The following is a 24,327-nucleotide window of genomic DNA, read 5'->3' as shown; positions in this document are numbered from 1 at the left end:
CTGTGTTAATTGGTTTCCCTTTTCTTTGTTGAAGAGGGTCTGTGCAATCCTTCTGCCTAGTCCGCCATCTTGCCCCGCCTCCTTTTTTTTTATTTTTTAAGTAAGCTAAAAAAAAAAAAACAAACAGACATAACTACAAATGCATGAATGGCGGAAGACAAATTTAATAATTGGGATGTCAAAACTTAAATATCAAAGGGCTTTATCAAATGAGTAAAAAGAAAACCCACAGATTGGGAAGAAATCTTTGGAAACAACATATCTGATAAGGATCTGATCTTTAAAATATTTAGAAAATATCTACAGCTCAACAACAAAAAGAGAAACAACCAAGTTATAAAATGGACAAATGACGTTAACACACTTGCCAAAGAGAACATTCAAGCAAGACTAAATGAGTAAACTGTTAGTTGATAAGTGATCTGTTTGCCAAGATGAACAGACTATTGTTTCAGAAAAATTGATCAGAAACAATGAAGTCATCTGTAGCCTTACACCGTTGAGTAATCAGTTAGATCAAATTGATGTACAAATTGATATAGATGAACCACAGTTTTATCCTAGACATGTTGACACTGATTCGTTTATTACTCTGTGTATAAGTGCTAGGAGAAATGTCTGAAAGTATATTTCCAAGATATTAGCATTAGTGGAGTAGGCCCGATCTAACTTTTACAAGAGCTTGAATTTTTACAAGAGCACAAATAGTTTTAATAAACATAAAACCATTACAGTTCAAAAATACTTCTTCATCCAGTCCCTAACCTGGTGTGCCATCCTCTCTTTCCCAGTGAGCTGTGCCCATTAAAGAATTATTATTTCTCTATGAGGTGCAAAATGGAAGAGGAGTTGCCGTAGGATCTTATGGTATCAGTGGGAAGAAAGCATTTGCCAGTTTGAATTGTGCAATACCAAGTGCTTCTTGCACTGTATATGAGACTCCTCGCCAAATTTTCAGTTTCATACTGGTAACTGACAAATTGTCAAACATGGCCTTTTGTGAGCCATTGGTTCCTGGCCTAGAAACACACACATTTCTTCCAAAGTGGGCCATGTCATCAGTAGAAATCTTGGCTGCAGAAGTATTATCATACTTCCCTTCAGTTTAAAAATGACTGGTATAATATTGTAATCAGAGTAAAGATTTCATGATACATTTTATGTTCTTCTTGTCCTATAGGAATATTGCAGAAGAAGTGAGGATTTATGTGTTGTAATTGTTATGTGTTTCGACTGGGAGGCTATTCAGTTTATGGTACAGCCCTGTTGCCCATAATCAAAAACTAAAAACCAGCTCACTGCTGTTGAGTGGGATCTGATTCACAGTGGCCCCTCCTTGAGTTTCAGAGGTGGTATCACCACGGAAGTAGATTACCCAGCCTTCCTTCCAAGGAGTGGCTGGTGGATTTGAACTGCCAGCCTTCTGGCTTTTAGTCAAATGCCTTAGGCACTAGGCCACCAGAGCTCCCATTGTCAAGGTATATATAGCTTATAAGCTATTATGGGGCTTTATATTTATATGTTATATAAGCTTTATATTTTCAGCAGGTGTGTATGTTTAGGTATATATGTATACCTATGAATGTGTGCCTTTTACCTTTGGGGACTTTGGTGTGTTTATGTGATGGGAAATGGAGATGGGGTAGGAGGAAAAAAATGGAGCTGATCTTGAAGCATGTAATCTTTCTTATGTGTGGAAGAGAGTTAGGATACATAATCATTCCCAAAGGCAATTTGTTAAACTCCTAAGTGATGTGTATATTTGCTTCCTTTTATTATATACTGAACAGAAAAAAGAAATAAATGATCAATTCTTGGGAATTTTCCTTTTTTTTTTTTTTTAAATGATTGCCACTTAGTGGTAGATCTTCCTTGCCATATAAAGATGGAAAAAATATACATCTTTATGTTCGCTTTCTTATCTTTTATTTCTCATGCTTAGATTTAAGTAAAATACAGGTTGCTTAAATTTAATTATCTTACATAAAATGAAGAAATTCAGAAATTAGTCCTGCAAATGAACGTTGTACATAAGGGCATAAGTTTTTTTAACTGAAGAGAGACTTGAATACAAAAGTACTCTTGGGTGAATTTGTAATGTGTTTTACCATGGAAACCACAAGGTTGTGTGTTTCCAACTACATGAAAGTTGTGTTGATTACCAAGGAGAGACAGGAAAGTGAATACAATTTTTGAGTGGCTCTCAGCTGATAATTACCACACACAGATTCTTCCTCATTACCATTACATCACAACATTCAAACACACACATATACTTCAAAACACACACATGTATTAGTCTATATTTCCATATCTATCTATCTATCTATCTATCACCTATGCATTCATTTATCTATATGTCTATCTGTCTGTCTACCTATCATATATAGTAGCTGGTTTAACTTTCCAGAAATGACATTATTTAAGTTTTATTTAAAAATACACAGAGACTGCTGCCAGATACCATTGAAATTAATCTCTGCTTCCTTATAAGATGTTGCTCCCTAAAAAAAGTGACAAAGTTAAGTTTTAATAACTACGAAAATAAATTAGATGGGAAAAACTAGAATAGAACTAAATGAGCAAAAAAGAAGTTGAGAAATGCCTTAGAAAGACTCTGAGCTGGTCAAGTCAGGTTATTCTGTGCACGTAGTAAAGGATGGAAGCTAGGTAGAGACTCACTTGAGGCTGAACTGGCAAAACTAGTTTTTTAAGATGAAAAGTGTATCATAGACTTGTTTACTCATTTGCTTACTTAAAAGCCTCCACATTAATAGCTACTTTGTTAAATAAATTAGTTACCAGAGTTAAGAATGAATATTTGGAAATAGATAGAAACTTGGTTAGAGACACTCATCAAACATTCCTCACTATTCCTATATGGGTCTGGTATTTGCGGTGTTCTTTTGGAATGTTTTTACAAATGACCTAGAAGTGACAAAATGTCAACTTAATGAGAAGGTAAATGGCAAAAAGAAGTAATGGAAAGACCAGTGTCCCAAATCTGTCCCAGAGCTAGCTGTATGAACTTGGATGTGTCCCTTCAATTATTTAAGTCTCTTCACATAAAGTCTGTGACTATCTTACACAAGTCATCCTAATATAAACATCAAATAATTAATAATAATGTAAGTTTACTGCAAATATTCATTGAAACCATGGAAAGTGAAAAACACAAATAAACAAAAAGTCATAACTTAAAAAAAAAAAATTGCGATAAAGCCCGTTTGCAGAAATTTGAGGAGAAATGACATTGGCCACAAAGTAGATCAAGTTGGACTAAGAAAGAGCTTCAAAGATTATTCAGCTCACTAGAAGTCCAGTTTTGCATCCTCTAATAGCTATAACCTAAGGAAAGGAAGAAAGATGCTTTTATTTCTCCCACCATGATATTGTCTCAGAGACCTTAAGATGTGTATAGTGAAAACATTGGGAACCTCTCTATCCATCCCTACAATCAGGCATTTGTTTAATCACTGTTAATTCCTAATAAATCCTAAGTACTATGATGATTCTGGGAATATGAGGGTGAACAAGACTCAATTTGGGTTACATTCTACTGCATTGACTTATATGACTGAGAGCTGCTACTTTCATCATCAGAAAATTATAGTACTCTGGAAGAAATAACTAGAAAAATAGAGAAAACTTGGGGAAATGTAATGCATTTGTTGTTGTTAGGTACTGTCAAGTTGATTCTGACTCAGTGACCCTATGTACAATGGAATGAAACACTGCCTGGCCCTATGCCGTCCTTAACATTTGTGACTATGTTTGAGCCCATTGTTGCAGCCATTTTGTCAGTCTGTCTCGTTGAGGATCTTCCTCTTTTTGCTGACCCTCTAGTTTACCAACCATCATGACCTTTTCCAAGGAATTTTCCCTCCTGATAACATATCCAAAATATGTGAGACAAAGTCTCACCATCTTTGCTTCTAAGAACCATTCTGGCTTTACTTCTTCTAAGATAGATTTGTTCATTCTTATGGCAGTCCACAGTACATTTAATATTCTTCAGGCATCAGTTCTTCTTCAGTCTTCCTTAGTCCTTATCCAGCTTTTGCATGCATATGAAATGATTGAAAATATCATTGCTTGGCTCAGGCGTACTTTAGTCTTCAATGTGACAGGAATGCATTTGGAAAAGTGTAATTTCCATTCATATAAACCAAAGTTAGTGTTTGGTAGTAGGAGAACACAGTGAAAGAACTTTGGAAATAGTACATGGAGAGACTACTATTTCTTCTTACGAATTAGACTCAGAGCACCAGCATTAGATCAGAAGGATGCCAAAATCAAGAAACAAAGAATTAACACTACTTGAAAAGCTCTTAAAAGTGGGGAGTTGTGGTAGGAATTATATATATTAACCTGCCACTCATCTGTGTTTGTCATACTATTGTGGTTTATGTGTTGCTGTGAATTTGGAAGCTATGCTACTGGTATTTCAAATACCAGCAGGGTCACCCATTGTGGACATGTTTCAGTGAAGCTTCTAGACTAAAACAGGCTGGGAAGAAGGAAGGGGCCATCCATTTCTTAAAAGAATGGTCAGTGAAAACCTTATGAATAGCAGTGAAACATTGTCTAATATATTACTAGAAAACTTTATAAATAACCCCAAAACATTATCTAATACAGTGCCAGAAGATGAGCTCTTCAGCTTGGAAGACACTCAGACTACAACTGGGGAAGAACAGACTTCTCAAAGTAGAGTTGACCTTAATGATGTGGTTGGAGTAAAGGTTTCAAGACTTTCATTGCTGATGGAGCACAACTCAAAATAGGAAGAAACAGCTGCAAATATCCATTGATAATTGGAACATGGAATGTATGAAGTATGAATCTAGGAATATTGGAAGTTGTCAAAAATGACATGGAATGCATAAAGATTGACATCCTAGGCATTGGAGAGCTCCATGGCTGATCTACTTCTGTAAAGATTTACAGCCTTGGAAACCAATGGGGGTTGCTAAGGGTCAGAAACGACTCGATGACAATGAGAAAAGTGAGCTGAAATGGACTGGTTTTGGCCATTTTGAATCAGACAATCATATGCTCTACTATGCTGAGAATGAGAAATTGAAGAGGAATGGAATGGCAGGGCATTTTTCATCACAAAGAATATTTCAAGATCTATCCCGCAGTGCAATGCTGTCAGCTATATGATAATATCTATATGCCTACAAGGAAGACCAGTTAATACTAGTACTATTCAAATTTGCACACCAACCACTAAAGGCAAAGATGAAGAAATTGAAGATTTTTACCTTCTACAGTCTGAAATTGACCAAACATGCAATCAAGATGTATTGATGATTATTGGAGATTGCAATGTAAAAGTGGGAAACAAAGAAGAATCATCGGGGTTGGAAAATATGGCCTTGGTGATAGAAATGTCTCTGGAGATCACATTATATAATTTTGCAAGACCAACAGTTTATTCATTGCAAGTATCTTTTTCCACAACATAAATGGTGGCTGTACATGTGGGCCTCACCAGATGGAATGCACAGAAATCAGATTGCCTACATCTGTAGAAAGAAGCAATGGAAAATTTTCAGCCCAAACAGGGCCACAAGCTGACTGTAGAACAGACAATCATTTGCTCATATGCAAGTTCACACTGAAGCTGAAGAAAATAAAAAGAAGTTCAAGAGAGCCAAAATATGACCTTAATTACATCCTACCTGAATTTAGAGACCATCTGAAGAATAAATTTGATGTGATAAACATCAATGACTGAAAACCAGATGAGTTGTGGGATGATATCAAGAACATCATACATGAAGAAAGCAAAAGGTCATCAGAAGGACAGGAAAGGAAGAAAAAAACAAAATGGATGTCAGAACAAACTCTGAAACTTGCCTTGAACATAGAGTAGCTAAAGCAAATAGAAGAAATGCTAAAACAAAAGAACTGAACAGAAGATTTCAAAGGGCAGCTCAGGAAGACAAAGTAAAGTATTATAATGAAATGTGCAAAGACCTGGAGTTAGAAAACCAAAAAGGAAGAACATGCTCAGCATTTCTCAAGCTGAAAGAAATGAAGAAAAAAATTCAAGCCTCAAGTTGCATATGGAAGGATTCTATGGGCAAATTATTGAACAATGGAGGAAGCATCAAACAGAGATGGAAGAAATACACAGAGTCACTCTCCTGAAAAGAACTGGCTAATGATCTACTATTTTAGGTGGTGGCATATAATCAAGAATCCATGGTACTGAAGGAAGAAATCAAAGCTGCACTGAAGGAATTGACAAAAGCAGCCTCCAGGAATTGATGGAATACCCATTGAGATGTTTCAGGAAACATTTGCCATTCTGGAAGCCCTTACTTGTCTATGTCAAATAATTTGGAAGACAGCTATCTGGCTAATTGACTGGAAGAGATCCATTTTTGTACACATTCCAAAGAATGTGGGAATTATCAAATGCTATCATTAATATCACACACAAGTAAAATTTTACTGAAGATAATTAAAAAAATGATTGTAGCTGTATATTGATAGGGGACTTTGAGAAATGCAAGCTGGATTCAGAAGAGGATATGGAATGAGTCTGTAATCATTGCTAATGTCAGGTGGATCTTGGCTGAAAGCAAAGAATACCAGAAACATGGTTACTTGTGTTGCATAGACCGTGCAAAAGCATTCAACTTTGTGGGTCATAACAAATTATGGATAACATTGTGAAGAATGGGAATTCCAGAACACTTAATTGTGCTCATGACCTGTACATAAACCTAGAGGCTGCTGTTTGAACAGAACAAGAGGATACTGCATGGTTTTATATCAGAAAGGGTATGCATAAGGGTTGCATTCTTTCACTATGCTTATTCAGTCTGTATGCTGAACAAATAATCTGAGAAGCTGGACTATATGAAGAAGAATGTGGCATCAGGATTGGAGGAAGACTTATTAACAACCTGTGATTTGCAGACAATACACCTTTGCTTGCTGGAAGTGAGGATGACTTGAAGCACTTAACTTGTGAAGATTAAAGACTACAGTCTGCAGTATGGATTACAACTCAACATAAAGAAAACAAAAGTCCTTACAACTGGAGCAATAAGCATCACAATAAATGGAGAAACCATAGAAGTTGTCCAAAATTTCATTTTCATTGGATCCACAATCAGTACCTATGAAAGGAGCAGTCAAGAAATCAGACATCATATTGCACTCGGCAAATCTGCTGCAAAAGACCTCTTTAAAGTACTGAAGAGCAAAGATATCTCTTTTAAGACTAAAGTGTGCCTAACCCAAGCAGTGGTATTTTCAGTTGCCTCATATGCGTGTGAAAGCTGGACAATGAATAAGGAAGCCCCAAGAAGATTTGATGCTTTATAATTGTGTTGGTGAGGATTACTGAAAATACCATGGACTGCCAGGAGAACAACAAATCTGTTTTGGAAGAAGTGCAGCTGGAATGCTCCTTGGAAGGGAGAATGGCCAGACTTCACCTCACCTACTTTTGGTCTTGTTGTCAGAAGGGATCATTCCCTGGAAAAGGATATGCTTGGTAAAGTGGAGGGTCAACAAAAAAGGCAAAGACCCTCAGCAAGATGGATTGACACAGTGGCAGCAGCTCAAGTATAGCAAGAATTGTGAGGATGGCACAGGACCAGGCAGTGTTTCTTTCTGTTGTACACGGGGTCACTATGAGTAGGAGCTGACTCGATGGCACCTAACAACAACACAAGATATTCCTAAAATTTCACAGGATATTTCTAAAGAGATTCCTAAATTATTCATTTCAAGGAACTAGATTACATAAGGGGCTGACAAATTTGAAATTGGTTGTGTAGAAATTTAGAAACGGGCAGGAGCTGAAGTTCCATTGCACAGGTGCAATTTCTTTTTACGGAGGGAACCCTCAATATCACAGTTTTCCTCTTAAAGGCATTCAACTGATTGGATGAAATCCACCCAGATTGTTGAGGGTAATCTTTATTTAAAGTCTACTGATTGTAGCTGTTAACCACATATACAAAATACTTTCACAGTAACACCTACATTAGTGTTTAAAATGAGTAACTTGTTACTATAGCCTAACCAAGTTGATATATAAAACTAATCATCACATTCAACATTTTAAGGCTTTAGATTTTCTTATTTTAGTTCAATAATACACTTGGCTTAAATACTCAGTACTTAGCTTCATATATTACCTAAATAATGGGCATTTATACTTATACTTTTTTTTTTTAACTCTGTTGGAAATCTGCATGGCTTTGGCTGAGTTATTTGTATGCTATGTCCTCTGAAATCTGCTTTTGCATCTACCTCAAATGAAACTAATTTAGTGTGATATAAGTATTCCAAACAACTTACTGCTGTCAAGTCAGTTGGGCTCATAGCAACCCCTCCTTGGGTTTCTGAGGCAATATCTCTACAGAAGTAGATTGCCCAATCTTTCTTCCAAGGAGTGCCTGGTGGGTTAGAATTGCCAGCCTTCTGGTTAGCTGTCAAATTCATTTGATAAATGAGGAAAACAGATTCAGTGATGGTTTTCCAAGAGCCTAATGGAATTTTATGTCTGCAAATATGCATGTTGGTACACGTTAGTACTTGTATGCGTGTATAGGTTTGTGTATGTATGTATCTTGGGAATACACACACAGGCTTGTGTGGAAATATTCTTCTGGAATGTATCGTAATCTTAAAGCTTGCTTTCTGGAGAAATTAGCAAGTGAAAACAATCTAGATTTCTGTCCTTTCATTTTATGTATCAGGTGAAAAAAATCAAAAGATCAAAAAATAATGAAGAAGTGATAAAAAAGAACTAAAATTGTTTGAAGATGGAAAATTTCTTAAGGGATAAGAGATAAAAGTTGGTGAACATTCAGTTTTTTTTGAAGGGATAACAGATAAAACTTGGGTTGCAGTAGATACAAAAAGCCCTTTTACATTTGTGGCATGAGACTGCTTTTTAAATGATTCTTCTGACTTCTTGAATATACAGCATATTAGAAAGATTATAGGATAATATTTCACTGCTGTCAAGTCTAATCCGACTCATAATGACCCTCCTTGGGTTTCCGAGGGAGTATCACTAAGGAAGTAGATTGCCTAATCTTCCTTCAGAAGAGTGGCTGGTGGGTTTGAACTGTCAGCCTTCTGGTTAGCAGTCAAATGCCTTAGGCACTACGCCACCAGAGCTCCCCAAGGTAATATAGTATGACATATTTCTCTAATATGTAAGTACCCTAATGCCAATTATTTTTCTTCCTTATGTATATTTGTGAAATAATACATTTATCATCAAGATTTTGTTATATTAGAACAAATAAAATGAAATATTTGTTGTTTATTTAAAAATTAAAATGCTTTCTTACCTCTTTTTAGAATCCTAACTTATAATAAATGGATTCAAGACTATTTAATTAATAAAATTTCATGTGATGATTACTTACAAATCATTAGGCACAGTTATTTTCAATCATTATTTTGAAGATATTAAGTGTGCCCCTGTCACATAAGAGGTATTTTGCTAGAATACAAGGGAAAAGTAAATTAATTAAATAACATATTATATTGGGAAAATCTACTGCACAAGATCTCTTAACAGTGTTAAAAAGTGAAGATGTCTCTTTGAAGGCTAAAGTGTGCCTGAGCCAAGCCATGGTATTTTCAGTCATCTTGTATGCTTGCAAAAGCTGGATAATGCATAACGAACACCGAATAAGAATTGATGCATTTGAATTATGATGATGGCAAAGAATATTGAATATACCATGAATTGCCAGAAGAATGAACAAATCTGTCCTGGAAGAAGTATGGCCAGAATGCTCCTTATAAGTATGGTCTCACATACTTTGGACAAGTCACCAGGAGGGACCTGTGCCTGGAAAAGGACAACATCCTTGCTAAAGAAGAGGGTCAGTGAGAAAGAGAAAGACCCTCAGTGAAATGGATTGACACAGCGGCTGTCACAATGGGTTCAGAGATAGCAAAGACTGTGAGGATGGTGCAAGAAAGGGCAGTATTTCATTCTGTTGTACATAGAGTAGCTAAGTTGGAACTGACTCGGTGGCACCTAACAACAGCAAATACATTTATTAAATGATGCTAATTTTTTATGGTATTTAATTTTTTAGTTTCTTAATATTGCTTTCTAATGAGTTAAGATTCAGTCCCATTTACCGAGATAATATGCTCTATAAAGGTCAGTGCCTGTATTGAGTTAATCTGATTTATAACTTATCTGTAGTAAATTTAACATTCTATGAGTCACTCCATTATTGATTCACTTGTATTTTAACATGAGTCTAAATATATAAATAAGGTTAAGTGTCACATAATGTGATATCCAAAATAGTCTCTACATGGATGGAAAGAGTTCTTAAAAGTAGATATTCAGGTCTTGTCCTTTATGATTCTGATTCTGTAAACCTAGAATGGCACCATCTGAACTGAATTATTCAAGCATCACCATGATTTTTATTATAGAGCATGAATATTGGTGGAAAACTGATTTGAAATTCTTTCAAAGACACATGTTAAGGAACCTCATATTATTAACTTTTTTGAATTATCTATAAGGCTGATTATACTCATTTACAAAGATAATTGAATTGACTATATGATATCTTAACTGACTATATTTTTTAAAAATAGACAGTAACCATTTATCTCCAAAAATTGAGAATTTTACTCAATTGTCATTTTCTGTGGTGAGAAATTAACTTATGTATTAAATTAAATAATTTATTTTTATTTTCTTACATATTAGTCTTTAGATTATAAATTACAAAATTATAAAATTAGTTTACATTTAAATGATTTTCATAAAAGTAAAGATACTGGAACTCACATAAACTTACTTTTTTTTTTCTGTTTACAGGGTACAAGTTGAATTCTATATGAATGAAAACACATTTAAAGAGAGGCTAAAGTTATTTTTCATTAAAAACCAGAGATCCAGTAAGTTATTAATCCATTCCCCTCTCTATGTGAATGTGCATATATTTAACTCAAAAAATCCCAACTGTGCAATCCTTTTGCAAAATAGTTTTTATATAAAGGCAATATTGTTGTGTGCCTTTGAGTTGATTCTGACTGATAGCAACCCTACATGATGGAGTGGAACTGCCTCATAGGAGTTCCCCATCTGTAATCTGTGTGGAAGCGTATAGTAGAGTCTTTTCTCCCATGGAGCTGCTGATGGTTTCAAACTGCTGACCTGTAGGTTAACAGCTGAATGTTTTATCACTGCATCACCAGGGCCCCATTATAAAGGCAATGTAATTGCTAATCTCATCTTCCAGGCAGTAAAATTTTAGAAAACTTTAGAAGTTACATCTGATGGTGCTGAAGTCTCTTAAACACTTAATGTCATGTATTCCACATTAGAAAGTAGACATCTGAGGAAATAAACTTTAAATGAGGAGCTCCAACATTTTAACTGTCAATGACACCTAACACTTCTTGTTTAGAAATGAATCTGGCAATCCTGACTGACTACAATAGGGAATAATTAATTGTTTTAGTGGGAGAGTTAAGTGGTTCCCAATCATGTGAAGTAATGAGATGTAGCTAGAGTACTCTGAAATCCACAGATTCCCAGCATCCTTCCCTGGGAATTTTTAAGCAGGAACTGGTAGCATAGTGGCTAAGACACTTGCCTGCTAACCAGACGGCTAGCGGTTCAAACCCACCAGCCACTCCTCGGAAGGAAGGTTGGGCAATCCTACTTCCGTAGTGATACTGCCTCGGAAACCCAAGGAGGGGTCGCTATGAGTCGGGTTTGACTCGACGGCACATAACAACAACAACAACAACGTAGGGATGAGACTCAGACTTTAAGCTTCCCAATGATTCTTGTCATCAGGCAAATCTGGGAAACATTGACACTTGAGGAGGACAAGAAATTGGCATAGTCAGTGCCCTCCTAAGGCCCTTAAAGATTGAAGCACCATCAAAATTTATTGCTTTCCATAATATCACATATTAAAAATGTATAATAAACCAATATGCAACTTTTCATATGATTACTGCTTAAAAATGCAACAAACAATGGAGATATCTGTATTAGGTTAGTTTAGATTTTCAGTTCGGTAGATTTTAACCCCTAACCCCCTTAAGGATTTCTATAGAATTCCAAAAGACAAGCCTGATTTGTGAGAATGTCTCTAAATACTGGCTACAGGAAATATTTCAATATTTAAGGCACACTGGCCAGAGATTCTCAATGGCATATTAGCTTCAGTTTTAAGGCTAGGAACAAGGAATGCCTTTTGAACCTGTTCTTTAGAATTTCCAAGGAAGCCTCACCAGTAGATATTACGCAAAGAGGCTACATCATCTGAATAGTTTTTCTTGATTTCAATGCTAACAACTCTATCTCCACAAACAAGAAAAGACAGATGTATCACTCGCAGCCAGCTTACAGTAAGCAGTCATTTGAGGAGACCAGTTTTTATAAATTCAGGGCAATTTCATTAATAATTTAACAGACTGTACAAAGAAGCTGATCCATAAAATGTACCTAAAATTTTAATAAGAAATAGAAAAACACACACATAATTAAAAAGCAGTAACCTTTTAATATTAAGAAATGTTACATCAAGAACACTCACATATATCTGAGTAAGAATTTTTTCAAAAGTGGTATTTCATTTCCAAATTTCATTAGGTAATAATTATGAGAAAGTTTTTCTCAAAATTTAATTCATAATGCATGAATCACATACCCACCTGATAATTGCAGAAAGGGTAATGCTTCTATTAATCAGATGTTAAGCATGTTTTGCTTAATCTTAATTGCTCTTTTTTGTCATTGTTAAGACTTACAGTCTGGATAACTGTGATTTATACAGCTTAGAAGTTACATATGTGACCGTCGTAATCCTTACAAGAATTTTAAGATTTCATTGAAATTTAAAGTGAAAAGCCATTTTCAATTGGTTCCAGTTAAAATGAAAAAGAGAACACAATGCGTGCATGTTTCTGTGTGTGTTTCTTAGCATATATTGTTGTGATCTCTTTATAGTCATTTATACAAGGTATTCTGAAGGTACACGATTTATAACGTATCTTGAAAATTTGTAGCAGCTAAATTTTCTAAGGAGCTCTGGTGGCACAGTGCCTAAGGCATTTGACTGCTAACCACAGAAGGTTGGTGGTTCAAACGCACCAGCCACTCCGTGGAAGGAAGATGGGGCAATCTACTTCCGTAGGATTTACTACCTGGGAAGCCCAAGGGGAGTGGTAATGAGTCAGTATATACTCGATTTAAAAATTCATAGAAATATAAAATATTTAAAATTTTAAGTTTATTTTACACAATTTTATTGGACATGAAATTTGTGGCTTCAGAATACTCAAATCTGGACTTACTCTTAGTGTATAATATTTGCTGTTGTTTTGTGTTTCTTGTATTCTATCAAACTTACTCTTTGTTTCAATATTCAGCTAATTAATATTCAACTACCTAGAACTTCAGAGAATTTAGACAATTATGGTATTGCACTTTCTTATTGTGCTGTGCATAAAGTTGATACTTTTGACAATTCTTTTTAGTCTTTTGTGAACTAAGTTCAATGAAAATCAAATTTTTTCTTGTTTGTTTAAAGGTTTAAGAATTCGTCTGTTCAATTTTTCTCTCAAATTATTAAGTTGCTTATTATACATAATCCGAGTGCTACTAGAAAGCCCTTCACAAGGAAATGAATGGTAAGTTATCTTATTCAATCTTCATCATTTTTCCACTGATTACTTTGAATAGTATTGCAATTTTAATTATGCTACAGAGAATTCATTTTTTCAAGGATGTTTTAGATGTTTCTCACAAATTAAATTAATACAGATCTCACATAATACAGGTTTATAATTCTTGTAGTCTCTTTATAAGCATCTCTCTCTTTTAATGTCTGTTTGTGTAATGCTAATACTGGACACCAACCCATAAATACTTTTTGCTAATATAAATACTCTTAAGTATTTATTAATTTTTTCATTTTATTTTTGGTGAAAATGCACATAACAGAACATAAACCTATTCAACATTTTGTACGTGTTCGTTTCTGTGATGTTGGTTACATTCTTCTCATTGTCTCACAATTCATTCTACCCATACTGTTTTACCACCATTAACTTGGACTCTTTGTCCCCTAAATTTCTCTTTTGTGCTTTAGAGGTATCATTGTCAATTTGATCTCATATAGATAGATCTCATAACCTCTTAAAAGAACGCGATATTCAAGGCAAACATTCTTTAACAGTTGAGCTAAACTATTGTTTATTTTAAAGATGAATTCATTGGATGTGTTTGGTTCAAGTCCTAAGGATTATTTCAGGACAGTAGATTCATGTGTTTCCCAATCTCAAAAGGTCCATAAAGTCTAGTTCCGTAAGAGATTGAAATTCTATTCCACTTTTTCCTCTTTTTGATGGTAGCCAGGCACTATCCTTTTCTTCTGGTCTCATGGCAATGGAGATAATAGTTCATGGAAGCACTTAGACCTTCAGTCCATTTACTTCTCCAATTCTTGAGTCTGCTTCTTCCTCTGCTGTTCTAGGAGAATAGATACCAATGGCTACATACTAGCTTTTAAGACCCCAGGAATTACTTACTGAACTAGGAGGTAGAATTGAGACTCTATAAATAATTTAGACCAATTCACTCGACAGGTCCTCAAAAATATGACCCTCAATCCTCAAACTAATAAAACTCATCCTGTGAAGTATTTAGTTGTGTCATAGTAATAATATCAACAACTCCTGCCTTTCTTTTTATTTAATATTCTATTTTGGCTGCTGTTATTGTAAAAAATTGTAAAATTGTATATAACACAATTTTCCAAATCATCCTTTTTCTGGTGTACATCTTAGTGATACCAGTTACATATGTCAAATTGTGTAACCAGTACTCCTAGCCAGTATCAATTTCCCCATTACCATGAACAAAAATTCACTACTTCCCAGAGATTGATTTCCTCTCTCACTATCCCTCCCATCCCTGACAACCACTAATAACTGTTCTTCTCTATTTCTTTGCATATTCTTTTCATTTCATATAAATTAATTCATGCATTATTTGTCCTTTTATGATTGACTAATTTCATTCAGTATCATGTTTTTGAAATTCATCCATGTTCATGTTTTGTAACATGTATCTTGACTTCATTTGTCTTTAAAGATGAGTCGTATTCCATTGTATGTTTGCACCACATTTTGTTTATCTATTAATCTATTGATGAGCATTTGGATTTGTTTCCACCTTTTAGATACTGTGAATAGTGCTGCAGTGAACATAGGTATACATGAGAAATTGTTTAAAATGAGTCAGTCTCTTTAAAAACCTGAAAACTTTTCTGTTCTTGATTTACATGTAGTCCCAAATGGTTATTTCTACTCTGTGCCAGTTTTGTAGGTATTTTCAGTCATTCTTGAGTTATTTCTCTTGAATGGAGACTCTCCAGCACATATTGAAATGCCTCCTATCTGAAGTCTCAGTTTCAGCTTGTGTAATACTTTTGCTAGTTTGAATCAAATACCTTCTTTTTCCCATTCATTATCATATTGCTTTTATTAAATTGCATTACTGCTCATTTACAGACTTTCCTTTTTAAGCTCTGTCTTTTGCTAGAAGCAGGAGGGAAGGGAACTGTATGTGTAATGGTATGAGTAATTTTTATATCATCACCATCCTAAGCCTCTGTCCAGTATCCTAAATTTACAATAATTTACCAAGTAGAAAATTTAAGTTTGATGGCTAATTTCCATACAGTTTTTTAATGTGAATATTTACATTAGAAAATTAAAAAATGGAAATATTATAGCATGCTAATGTGAGGTTATAATATGCATTTAAATGAATTGGTTACTATTCAGCTCATTTAGATAGCTTATGTAGATAGCTTCTTTAGATAGTGAAAATGATTCCGTATTTATTAAAGGATTTGGAGATACTTAAAATTTAAAAAGTTAGTAATAAAAATCAGTAATTACTTAATAATTATATACTATATATATATATATATATATATATATATATATATATATATATAAAAGGAGCTCTGGTAGCATAGTGCCTAAGGCACTTGACTGCTAACCAGAAGGCTGGCGGTTCAAACCCACCAGCCACTCCTCGGAAGGAAGGTTGGGCAATCCTACTTCCGTAGTGATACTGCCTCGGAAACCCAAGGAGGGGTCGCTATGAGTCGGGGCCGACTCGACGGCAAATAACAACAGCAACAACAACAATATATATATAATATATATCTATAAATATAGATATGTCACTTATATCTATATTTAATATGCAACATGTATGAGCCACTTGGTTGGAAGTGAAGATACGTGGATGAAAAGGAATATTCCCTATCCTGGGATAATTTTCAAGCTATGAGAAAACTATATTCTGGGATTCTTGACACAGTAATCACCCCTAATCTACAGGGAATATGTTCCCAGATCCCCAGTGGATGCGTGAAACCAACAATAGTAGTTGCTGTTTTTGCTGTTAGGCGCCATTGATCAGGTCTGACTCATAGACACCTATGCACAGCAGAATGGAACACTGCCTGGTCCTGTGCCAGCCTCACAATACTTACTACACCTGAGCCCATAATTGCAACCACTGTGTCAATCCATCTCCTTGAGGGTCTTCCTCTCTCTCGCTGACCCTCCACTTTGCCCAGCATAATATCCTTCTCCAGAGACTGGCGCCTTCTGAAGACATGACCAAAGTAGGTGAGACGAAGTCTGGCCATTCTTGCTTCCAAGGAGCATTATGGCTGCACTTCCCCAAATTATACTGAATCCTATATATACTATGTTCTTTTCCAGTAAGTACATACCTACAAAAAGGTTTGATTTATAGATTAGGAACAGTAAGATATTAATAGCAATAAGTTATAATAAAATAAAACAGTTACAACAAAATACTGTAATGAAATTTGCATGATAGAAGATTCATTCTTACTACAGATCTAAGCAATCTGGACATGCTCTTTTTTTTCCTTTCTTAGGAAGTTAACAACTTTCACCTTAATGAGGCATTTTACATCTTGTCTTTGGCATATCTGAATTGTCAGAATCCCTTCTCTTGCATATGGAAACCTTTATTAAGTAAAATAAGGGTTACTTGAACACAAGGACTGGGATGCTATGGTAGTTGATCTGATAACTGGAGGTTATCAATGCAGCATTGATAGACTGGACAGAGGGATGATTTATGCCCTGGGCAGGATAGGATGGGACAGTATGAGATTTCATCGTGCTGCTCAGAACTTAAACTTTATGAATTGTTTATTTCTGGAATTTTCCATTTAATATTTTTGGATCAAGCTTGACTGTGGGTAACTGAAACAACAGAAAATAAAACCGTAGATAAGGGGGGATTACTGTATTTTCACACATTGGGCTAATTGTTATATGCATCCTGATCTCTCTAATAGATTTTATGTTATCATTCCCACCTTACATACGAAGAAGGAAAGGTTTTGTCATATTTGTCACTCTCTGCTTTCAGAATCTCAGGATTAATTGTGTTATGTCTTTTGTTGTTGTTGTTGTTGGTACTGTTGAGCCAGATACCATTCATGGAGACCACATGTGACAGTAAAACTGCCTCATAGGGTTTCCTTGTCTGTAATCTTTATGGAAGCAGATAGCTAGTCTTTCTCCTAAAGAGCCCCTATAGCCTCCTATAGAGGGTTGGTTTGAACTGCAAACTTTTTGGTTAACCTCTGAGTGCTTAACTGTTGTGTCACCATGACCAAGACTCTTTGTTATGTCTTTTATCCTTATTTAACTCAGTGACCACAGGGAGCATGTACCTTCTCACTCCCTTAAACTCCAACTGCATATTTAACTTTTCTACTTGAATTTCTGGCAGGCATTTCAAACCTACCATGTTCAAGAACTAATATTCCAGTTGACCTCTGTGCTTTTCCACAGCTCAATGAACAACCGCTCATCTCTTTTGTAGCATGTACAGACTCACTAGGAAATTCTGTCATTTCTGCCTTCCAGATATATCTAGCATCCAGTCTTTCCCCTCTGCCAACACTCTGATTGGTGCAAGCCACCTTCGTCTCTCAGCAGATTACTACGATAACTCCCTAAATAGTCCAGCAATTCTGACTTTGTTTCACTTCAGTTTATTATTTTATATTGTGGTAAAAATATAGATAAGACCACACTTGCCAACTCAACGTTTTTCACATATATAATTCACTTTGACCAATTACATCAATTATGCTGTGCTACCGTCATCAATGTCCTCTATCAAATTTTCCGTCACCATAAACAGAAACACAGTGCTTTCTAAACAATAATGCCCCCCCCATTCCTTTTTTCTCTCATCCCTATTAGCTACTATTGGGCTCTGATCTCTCTATATTTTACCTAATCTATGTACTTCATATTAGTGAGATCACACGATATTTATCGTGTTGTGATTGATACATTTCATTTAGTAAAATATTTTTCAAGGTTCATCCATATTGTGGCATGTATCAGGGCTTCATTTGTCTTCATGGCTGAGTATTATTCCATGTATTTTATGCTATATTTTGTTTATACACTCATCTGTTCATGGGCATTTGGATTATTTCCACCTTTTGACTATTGTAAATAATACTGCAATAAATGTTGGTATATGTGTATGCTAGCATTGTTGCTTTAAAATATGTACCTAAGAGGGGAATTCCTAGGCCATATGGTAGCTCTTTGTTTAACTGTTTGAGGAATCACCAAAGTGTTTTCCATAGTAGCTTTTCATTTTTCGTACCCAATTTAGGAGAGTTCCAATTTCTCTGTATCCTTACTAACATTTGTAATTTTCTTTTTTTAAGTTTTAGCCATCCTAGTGGGAGTGAGGTGGTATCACACTGTAGTTTTGATTTGCATCTCCCAACTCACCAGCCACTCCTCGGAAGGAAGGTTAGGCAATCCTACTTCCGTAGTGATACTGCCTCGGAAACCCAAGGAGGGGTCGCTGTGAGTCGGGTTTGACTCGACGGCATATAACAACAACAACAATGGCTAATGGCTCTGAGTACCTTCTCATGTGCTTTTTGGCCATTTGCATATACTCTTTGGTAAAATGTCTATTCAGATACTTTGCCCTTTTCTTGATTAGGTTGTTTGTCTTTTTCTTGTTCAGTTTTATGTATTTTTCTTGTTAAGGGTTCTTTACATATTCTGGCTATTAAAAACTTCTCACATATATGCCAAAAACCCAAACCAAAACAAAACCCATTGCTGTTGAGTTCATTCTGACTCATGATAACCGCATTTGTTATAGAGTAAAATTGTTCCTTAGGGTTTTCTTGCCTGTTATCTTTCCAGAAGCAGATCACTAGATCTTTCTTTCACAGAGCTGCAGGTTGGGTTTGAACTTCCAACCTTTAGGTTAGCAGCTGATTGCAAACTGCTAGTGCAACCCATAGTCCCCAAAATTTTTTCCCAGGCAGTAAGTTATCTCTTCAGTTTGTTGACAGAGTTCTTTCACATACTGACATTTTTCATTTTGATGGGATCTCATTTATCTATTTTGTCTTTTGCTGTTTGTGCTTTATATGTCATGTATAAGAATCTATTGTTGAAGACTAAGTCCTGAAGCATTACCCCTGTTTTCTTCTAAGAGTTTTATGGTTTTAGGTTGTACATTTTGGTCTCATCCATTTTGAGTTAGTTGTTCTATATGGTGTGAGGTATGAGTCCAACACCACTCATTTGCAGGTGAAAATCCAGTTGTCCCAGCACCATTTATTAATAACATTATTTTTTTTTTCCATTTGATGGGTTTAGCACCCTTCCCTAAATGACCATGCACGTGTGCGCTAAACTCTGGATTCTCTCTTCTATTCCATTGTTCTATATATCTGTTGTTATATCAGTACCAGATTGTTTTGATTAATGTAACTTTATGTTTTTAAGTGGAAAGCAAGAGTCTGTGTACTCTTTTTTTCTTTTTCAAGCTTTAATTATTCAGAGCCATTTGCAATTCCATATAAATTTAAGGATTAGCTTTTCAATTCTATAAGAAAGGGTATTATAATTTTGATGGTGATTTCATTGAATTTATAGGTAGTATTGATATCTTGAAGGAGTTCTGGTGGTGTAGTAGTTAAGGCATTTGACTGCTAACAAGAATGTTGGTGGCTCACACCGACCATCGGCTTCATGAGAAGAAGATGAGTCAATCTACTTCTATAAAGATTTACAGCCTTGGAAACCCAATGGGGGTCATTATGAGTCAAGATTGACTCATTGGCAGTGGTTTTTTTTTTGGGGGGGGTTATTGATAATCTTGGTAATATTAAATCTTCCAATCCATGAGCATGGAATGCCTTTCAATTAATTTAGGTAATCTTTCATTTCTTTAAGTAATAATTTATAGTTTTCTGGGTACAGCTCTTTTACTTCTCTAGTGAAATTAATTCTTTCTTAAGTAATTTATTCTTTTAGATGCTTTATAAATTGAATTGTTTCCTTACTTTCTAGATTGTTCAACATCGATGTATAAAAATTCTACAGACTTTGTGTGTTTACTTTGTATTTTGCTACTTTGCTGAAGTCATTAATTAGCTCTAATAGCTTCCTTGACAATTTTTTTTCTGATCAGTTTATTCAAAATGTAACACCTAGTATTCCTTTAAAATAAAGGTTTGATCTTGACAAGTCTCTGCTCTGAATGTCAATGCCATTAAGGTAGCCTGTAAGAACCCCTGTTATCTCTTTAACTTTATCTCCTATTACTTATCCCTTACCCATTCTGCTGCAGCCACACTGGCTACATCTCTGTTCATGGATCTTGCCAAATTCACTGCCAGTTCGAGGATTTTGCACCTACTGTTCTCTTTGTTCAGATTCCCTTCCAGTAGGTAGCAGGAGGCACACTTTCTCAGATCTTTACTCAAAATTATAATTTTAGTGATGCCTTTACCTAAACATCCCATTTAAAATTGTAATCACACAAGGGTCCCTTTTCTCCTTTATTTTTTAATATTTCTCCATACTAGTATATTTTTCACATATTCAACATATTTTTCTTGTGTAATTTTTTTTCCTGTGTATTCCATCTATATTAGAATGTGTATTCCATGGGGGCATGGGTTATCATTTGAATCTCAGGGCTTGGCACACAGTAGGTACTCAGAAGTTGTTTGGTAAATGAATAAATGTGTAAATAAAGTTCCTTTATTTTCTAAGTTTTGTTTACCTTATCTTCCTGCCTCCTACTCCAGCCACACCAACCTATTTGAAGTGACTTAAACACTTTCTCTCATGCCTTTGGGCCTATGAACACTCTGCTTCTTCTTTTTAGAAATCTGTTTTCCAGTCTTTTCCTTCACTGCTCAGTGTTGTTTTCTTTGACTTGCTTAAGGACTCCATTACCTTCAGGATATAACTTTCTTGGATAACACTTTCTCTGAAACTCTTACCTGACATCCTGACTCCCTGTAGCTCAATTACATTCTGGGTTAGGAGTAGTTTCTTCATTATTCCCAAGCATCCTGTGTTTACTTCTGTCACAACACCTAATACGTTTCCCCTGGTTACTTTTCTGTCTTCTCTATACACTTAGAGAGGGCAAAGGGCTTTGAAACTCTCATGCTTAGTATAGGACTTGGTGGGTCAGTGAATGTTACTGAATTAATGGAATTATGCTGGATGGTTTTACTGATAATGTTGTATAATCAAGAGTGATTGAAGAACACTGCTTAGAGATTTAAGTGGATGTTACATTTATTACATTTTTCAGTCTTTGTGGTATTAAAAATTGTACACATTACAAATCCTTCTTAAAACCTACTCTTTTTAAAGTTTGCTTATTTATAAATTATATGTACATTAGAGAGATCTGAAAATCACGAAAGGAGACATGATAGGATCTTTCTAAAGGTAAGAGGTCATTGTAGGGTGATAGCAGAGTAAAATTATGTTATTTGAAATCATCAAGAGCAAGAAACTTTCCTACAATTAACTTCTATACAATATTACCAAGAATATTTAGCCATAATTATAAAGGATATACATTTTTAAAAAATCAGATTACTGCAGTTAAAAGCATAATGAAATAACTTACAGCTCCATTTGAATACAAAGTTCCGTTGTATGCCCATTGTTACAGGATGGTTAATGAAAAACAGAAATGGCCTTTATGGGCACAGGCCCTATTTTAAAATTATGAGGCTGATTAACCAAAGAGATTTATTTAATTATAGCCTCTGACATGATAAAGCTGCAGAAATTTTGTGCTACTTTGCTTTATTTTTAAGTTCTTTCCATTAGCCAAAACAGATGCAAAAATGTAAATATGGACAAAGTTAAGGAAATGACAAAAACTTTACTGTTAAATGTACAAAATTGTGCAGATGACCCACTCTGATGCAGATACAGTCTGTAGAAAATTATTTGAAGATATTAACTGAGGAATCACACCTCCAGCATGTAGTTTATGAATTACATTGAGAGAGATTAGGTGTTGCTGTTGACACACTGCCTGCTAGTGTTTTCAGTTCTTCACTATGTGTCAACACTCAGGTGTCCTTTCACACTTTTTACAGTGACAAAATGATTATTATTTTTTAATATTAAGTGACAGAGAAGAAGAAGTGTGTGAATGTGCTTATTTTTGTGATGCTTTGATTAAAATCAATCCCTAATGTGTTCAAGTGCAACTCAAATTTTAAAAGTTTTCTCCTTCACTAGGGTAACAGCTATTAGAAGACATACAATCCTAATAATATTTGATAGCTGAAATCAATGAACATCATGAGAGAGACATTTTAGACATGATTTTCTTCTCTCAGATGTATTAGAGCTTAAATTTCTAAAGCACTTGGGTTTTTAGAAGGCTGTGGTCTACAGTGGGAGCCCTAACTCCATTTTGAATCTTGACATAAGTTCACATACTAGTTGAGTTCTTTCTGACCTTCAGTATTGTGGCTGTGAATAGACAAAAATATGCAGTTCTGGGACAAAACTAGGGAGGGGCAGTTTGTACTCAGGAAGAGTGTGGTTGGAAAGTAAATTATGCTCACACAAAGAACTGCTGAGTGGCCGTCTCTAATTTAAATTAAAGTTGGGGTCCTGGTATTGTTTTGTAGCCACCTTGTGGCTGTGACTCAGGTCACATGGTCATGAATTGCTAGCTAGGTAGTCAAGGCCCAAAACCAATCCTATAACCCTTTTTAATCTTCAGTTATGTACTTATCCCAATCATGGTCCTTTCCCTGCTTCTGTAGTTTCGCCTGTGATAGTGATGAATTGATCTGACACCAATAATGATTTTGTGGTGATTCCCTTTGGTTTAAATCATATGTGATTAACCCCATGGCCGTGACTCAGCAGACTCCATTCATCTTTCTATACTGTGTACATGCTGATGGTTTCCCTCATCCTGGATGATTTTCTTTGTTTTGTCTTTGTCCTGTACAAGTCTTAAGTGTCTCCAATCAACCTGTTTGAATCTGGGGTCTCTATCCCCCTATTACACAGATATATTTATTACTCTATAAGTTGAAGTGGAGCAGTCCCTGTTGGTGCAAACTGTCTACGTTTTCAACTGCTAATAAAAAATGTTGGTGGTTCCAGTTCACCCAGGTGTACTAGAAGAAGGGCCTGGTGATCTACTGCTGAGAAGTCAGCCATTGAAAACCCTGTGGAGCCCAATTCTATTCTGACACACATGGGGTCACCATGAGTCAGAATCTTCTCAATGACTACTGGATTTTTAAAAATAAAGTAGCCACCAAGTGTTCAAACAAATACTTAAAAAATTTCAAAGATTTTTTTTTTGCTTACAAAGAATAGTCTAGTGCTTGTTCTCCTGATTAGTGGCCAGTGGTGATTCACACACACACACACATACACAGAAAGAGAGAGAGAGAGAGAGAGAGATAAAATAAAACATGATAAGGGCAATGTTCCTAAGGCACTTGACTACTAACCAGAAGTCTGGTGGCTCAAACCCACCAGCCACTCCTTGGAAGGAAGATGGGGCAATCTACTTCCGTAGTGATACTGCCTTGGGAACCCAAAGAGGGGTCACTATGAGTCGGGTCCGACTCAATGGCACATAGGAACAACAACAACAAAGAGCAATGTTATATGCAAGCCATTTTTGTTTTGTGGCTGTGTGTTGTCCTAAGAACTCAGAGCCCTTTACAGCTAACTTTCAAGAAGAGGAGAGCGTCTAGAAGACACATGGACTTCTTTAAGTGTTTTAAGTGTCTTTAAGTATTTGTCCAACAAATGACAGACATCATTTTTTTTTCTTTTTTTCTTTTTTTTTTATTAGGATTTGGGTGAAGATTTACAGAGTAAATTCACTTTTCATACAGCAGTTCACATATACTTTGTCTC

The 24,327-nt window shown here is 35.4% G+C and overlaps 1 protein-coding gene across 1 annotated transcript in view; it reads left to right on the top strand.

The window, feature by feature from the left end:
- KCNT2 (potassium sodium-activated channel subfamily T member 2) overlaps positions 1-24,327 on the top strand; it is a gene marked incomplete at its 3' end in the record, with an annotated part of 574,934 nt that overhangs the window by 132,882 nt on the left and 417,725 nt on the right. Inside the window, exons 2-3 of the mRNA XM_007941175.1 lie at positions 10,847-10,926; positions 13,578-13,677. Of these exons, the coding sequence (XP_007939366.1) occupies positions 10,847-10,926; positions 13,578-13,677 (180 nt within the window). The remainder of the gene's footprint in view (positions 1-10,846; positions 10,927-13,577; positions 13,678-24,327) is intronic.

The sequence above is a fragment of the Orycteropus afer genome, unplaced genomic scaffold, assembly GCF_000298275.1.
Source record: "Orycteropus afer afer isolate SDZICR_OR568_19922 unplaced genomic scaffold, OryAfe1.0 scaffold00075, whole genome shotgun sequence".
Classification (NCBI taxonomy): domain Eukaryota; kingdom Metazoa; phylum Chordata; class Mammalia; order Tubulidentata; family Orycteropodidae; genus Orycteropus; species Orycteropus afer.
Note: the sequence above shows the minus strand (reverse complement) of the source record. Positions and strands in the feature narration are given on the sequence as shown.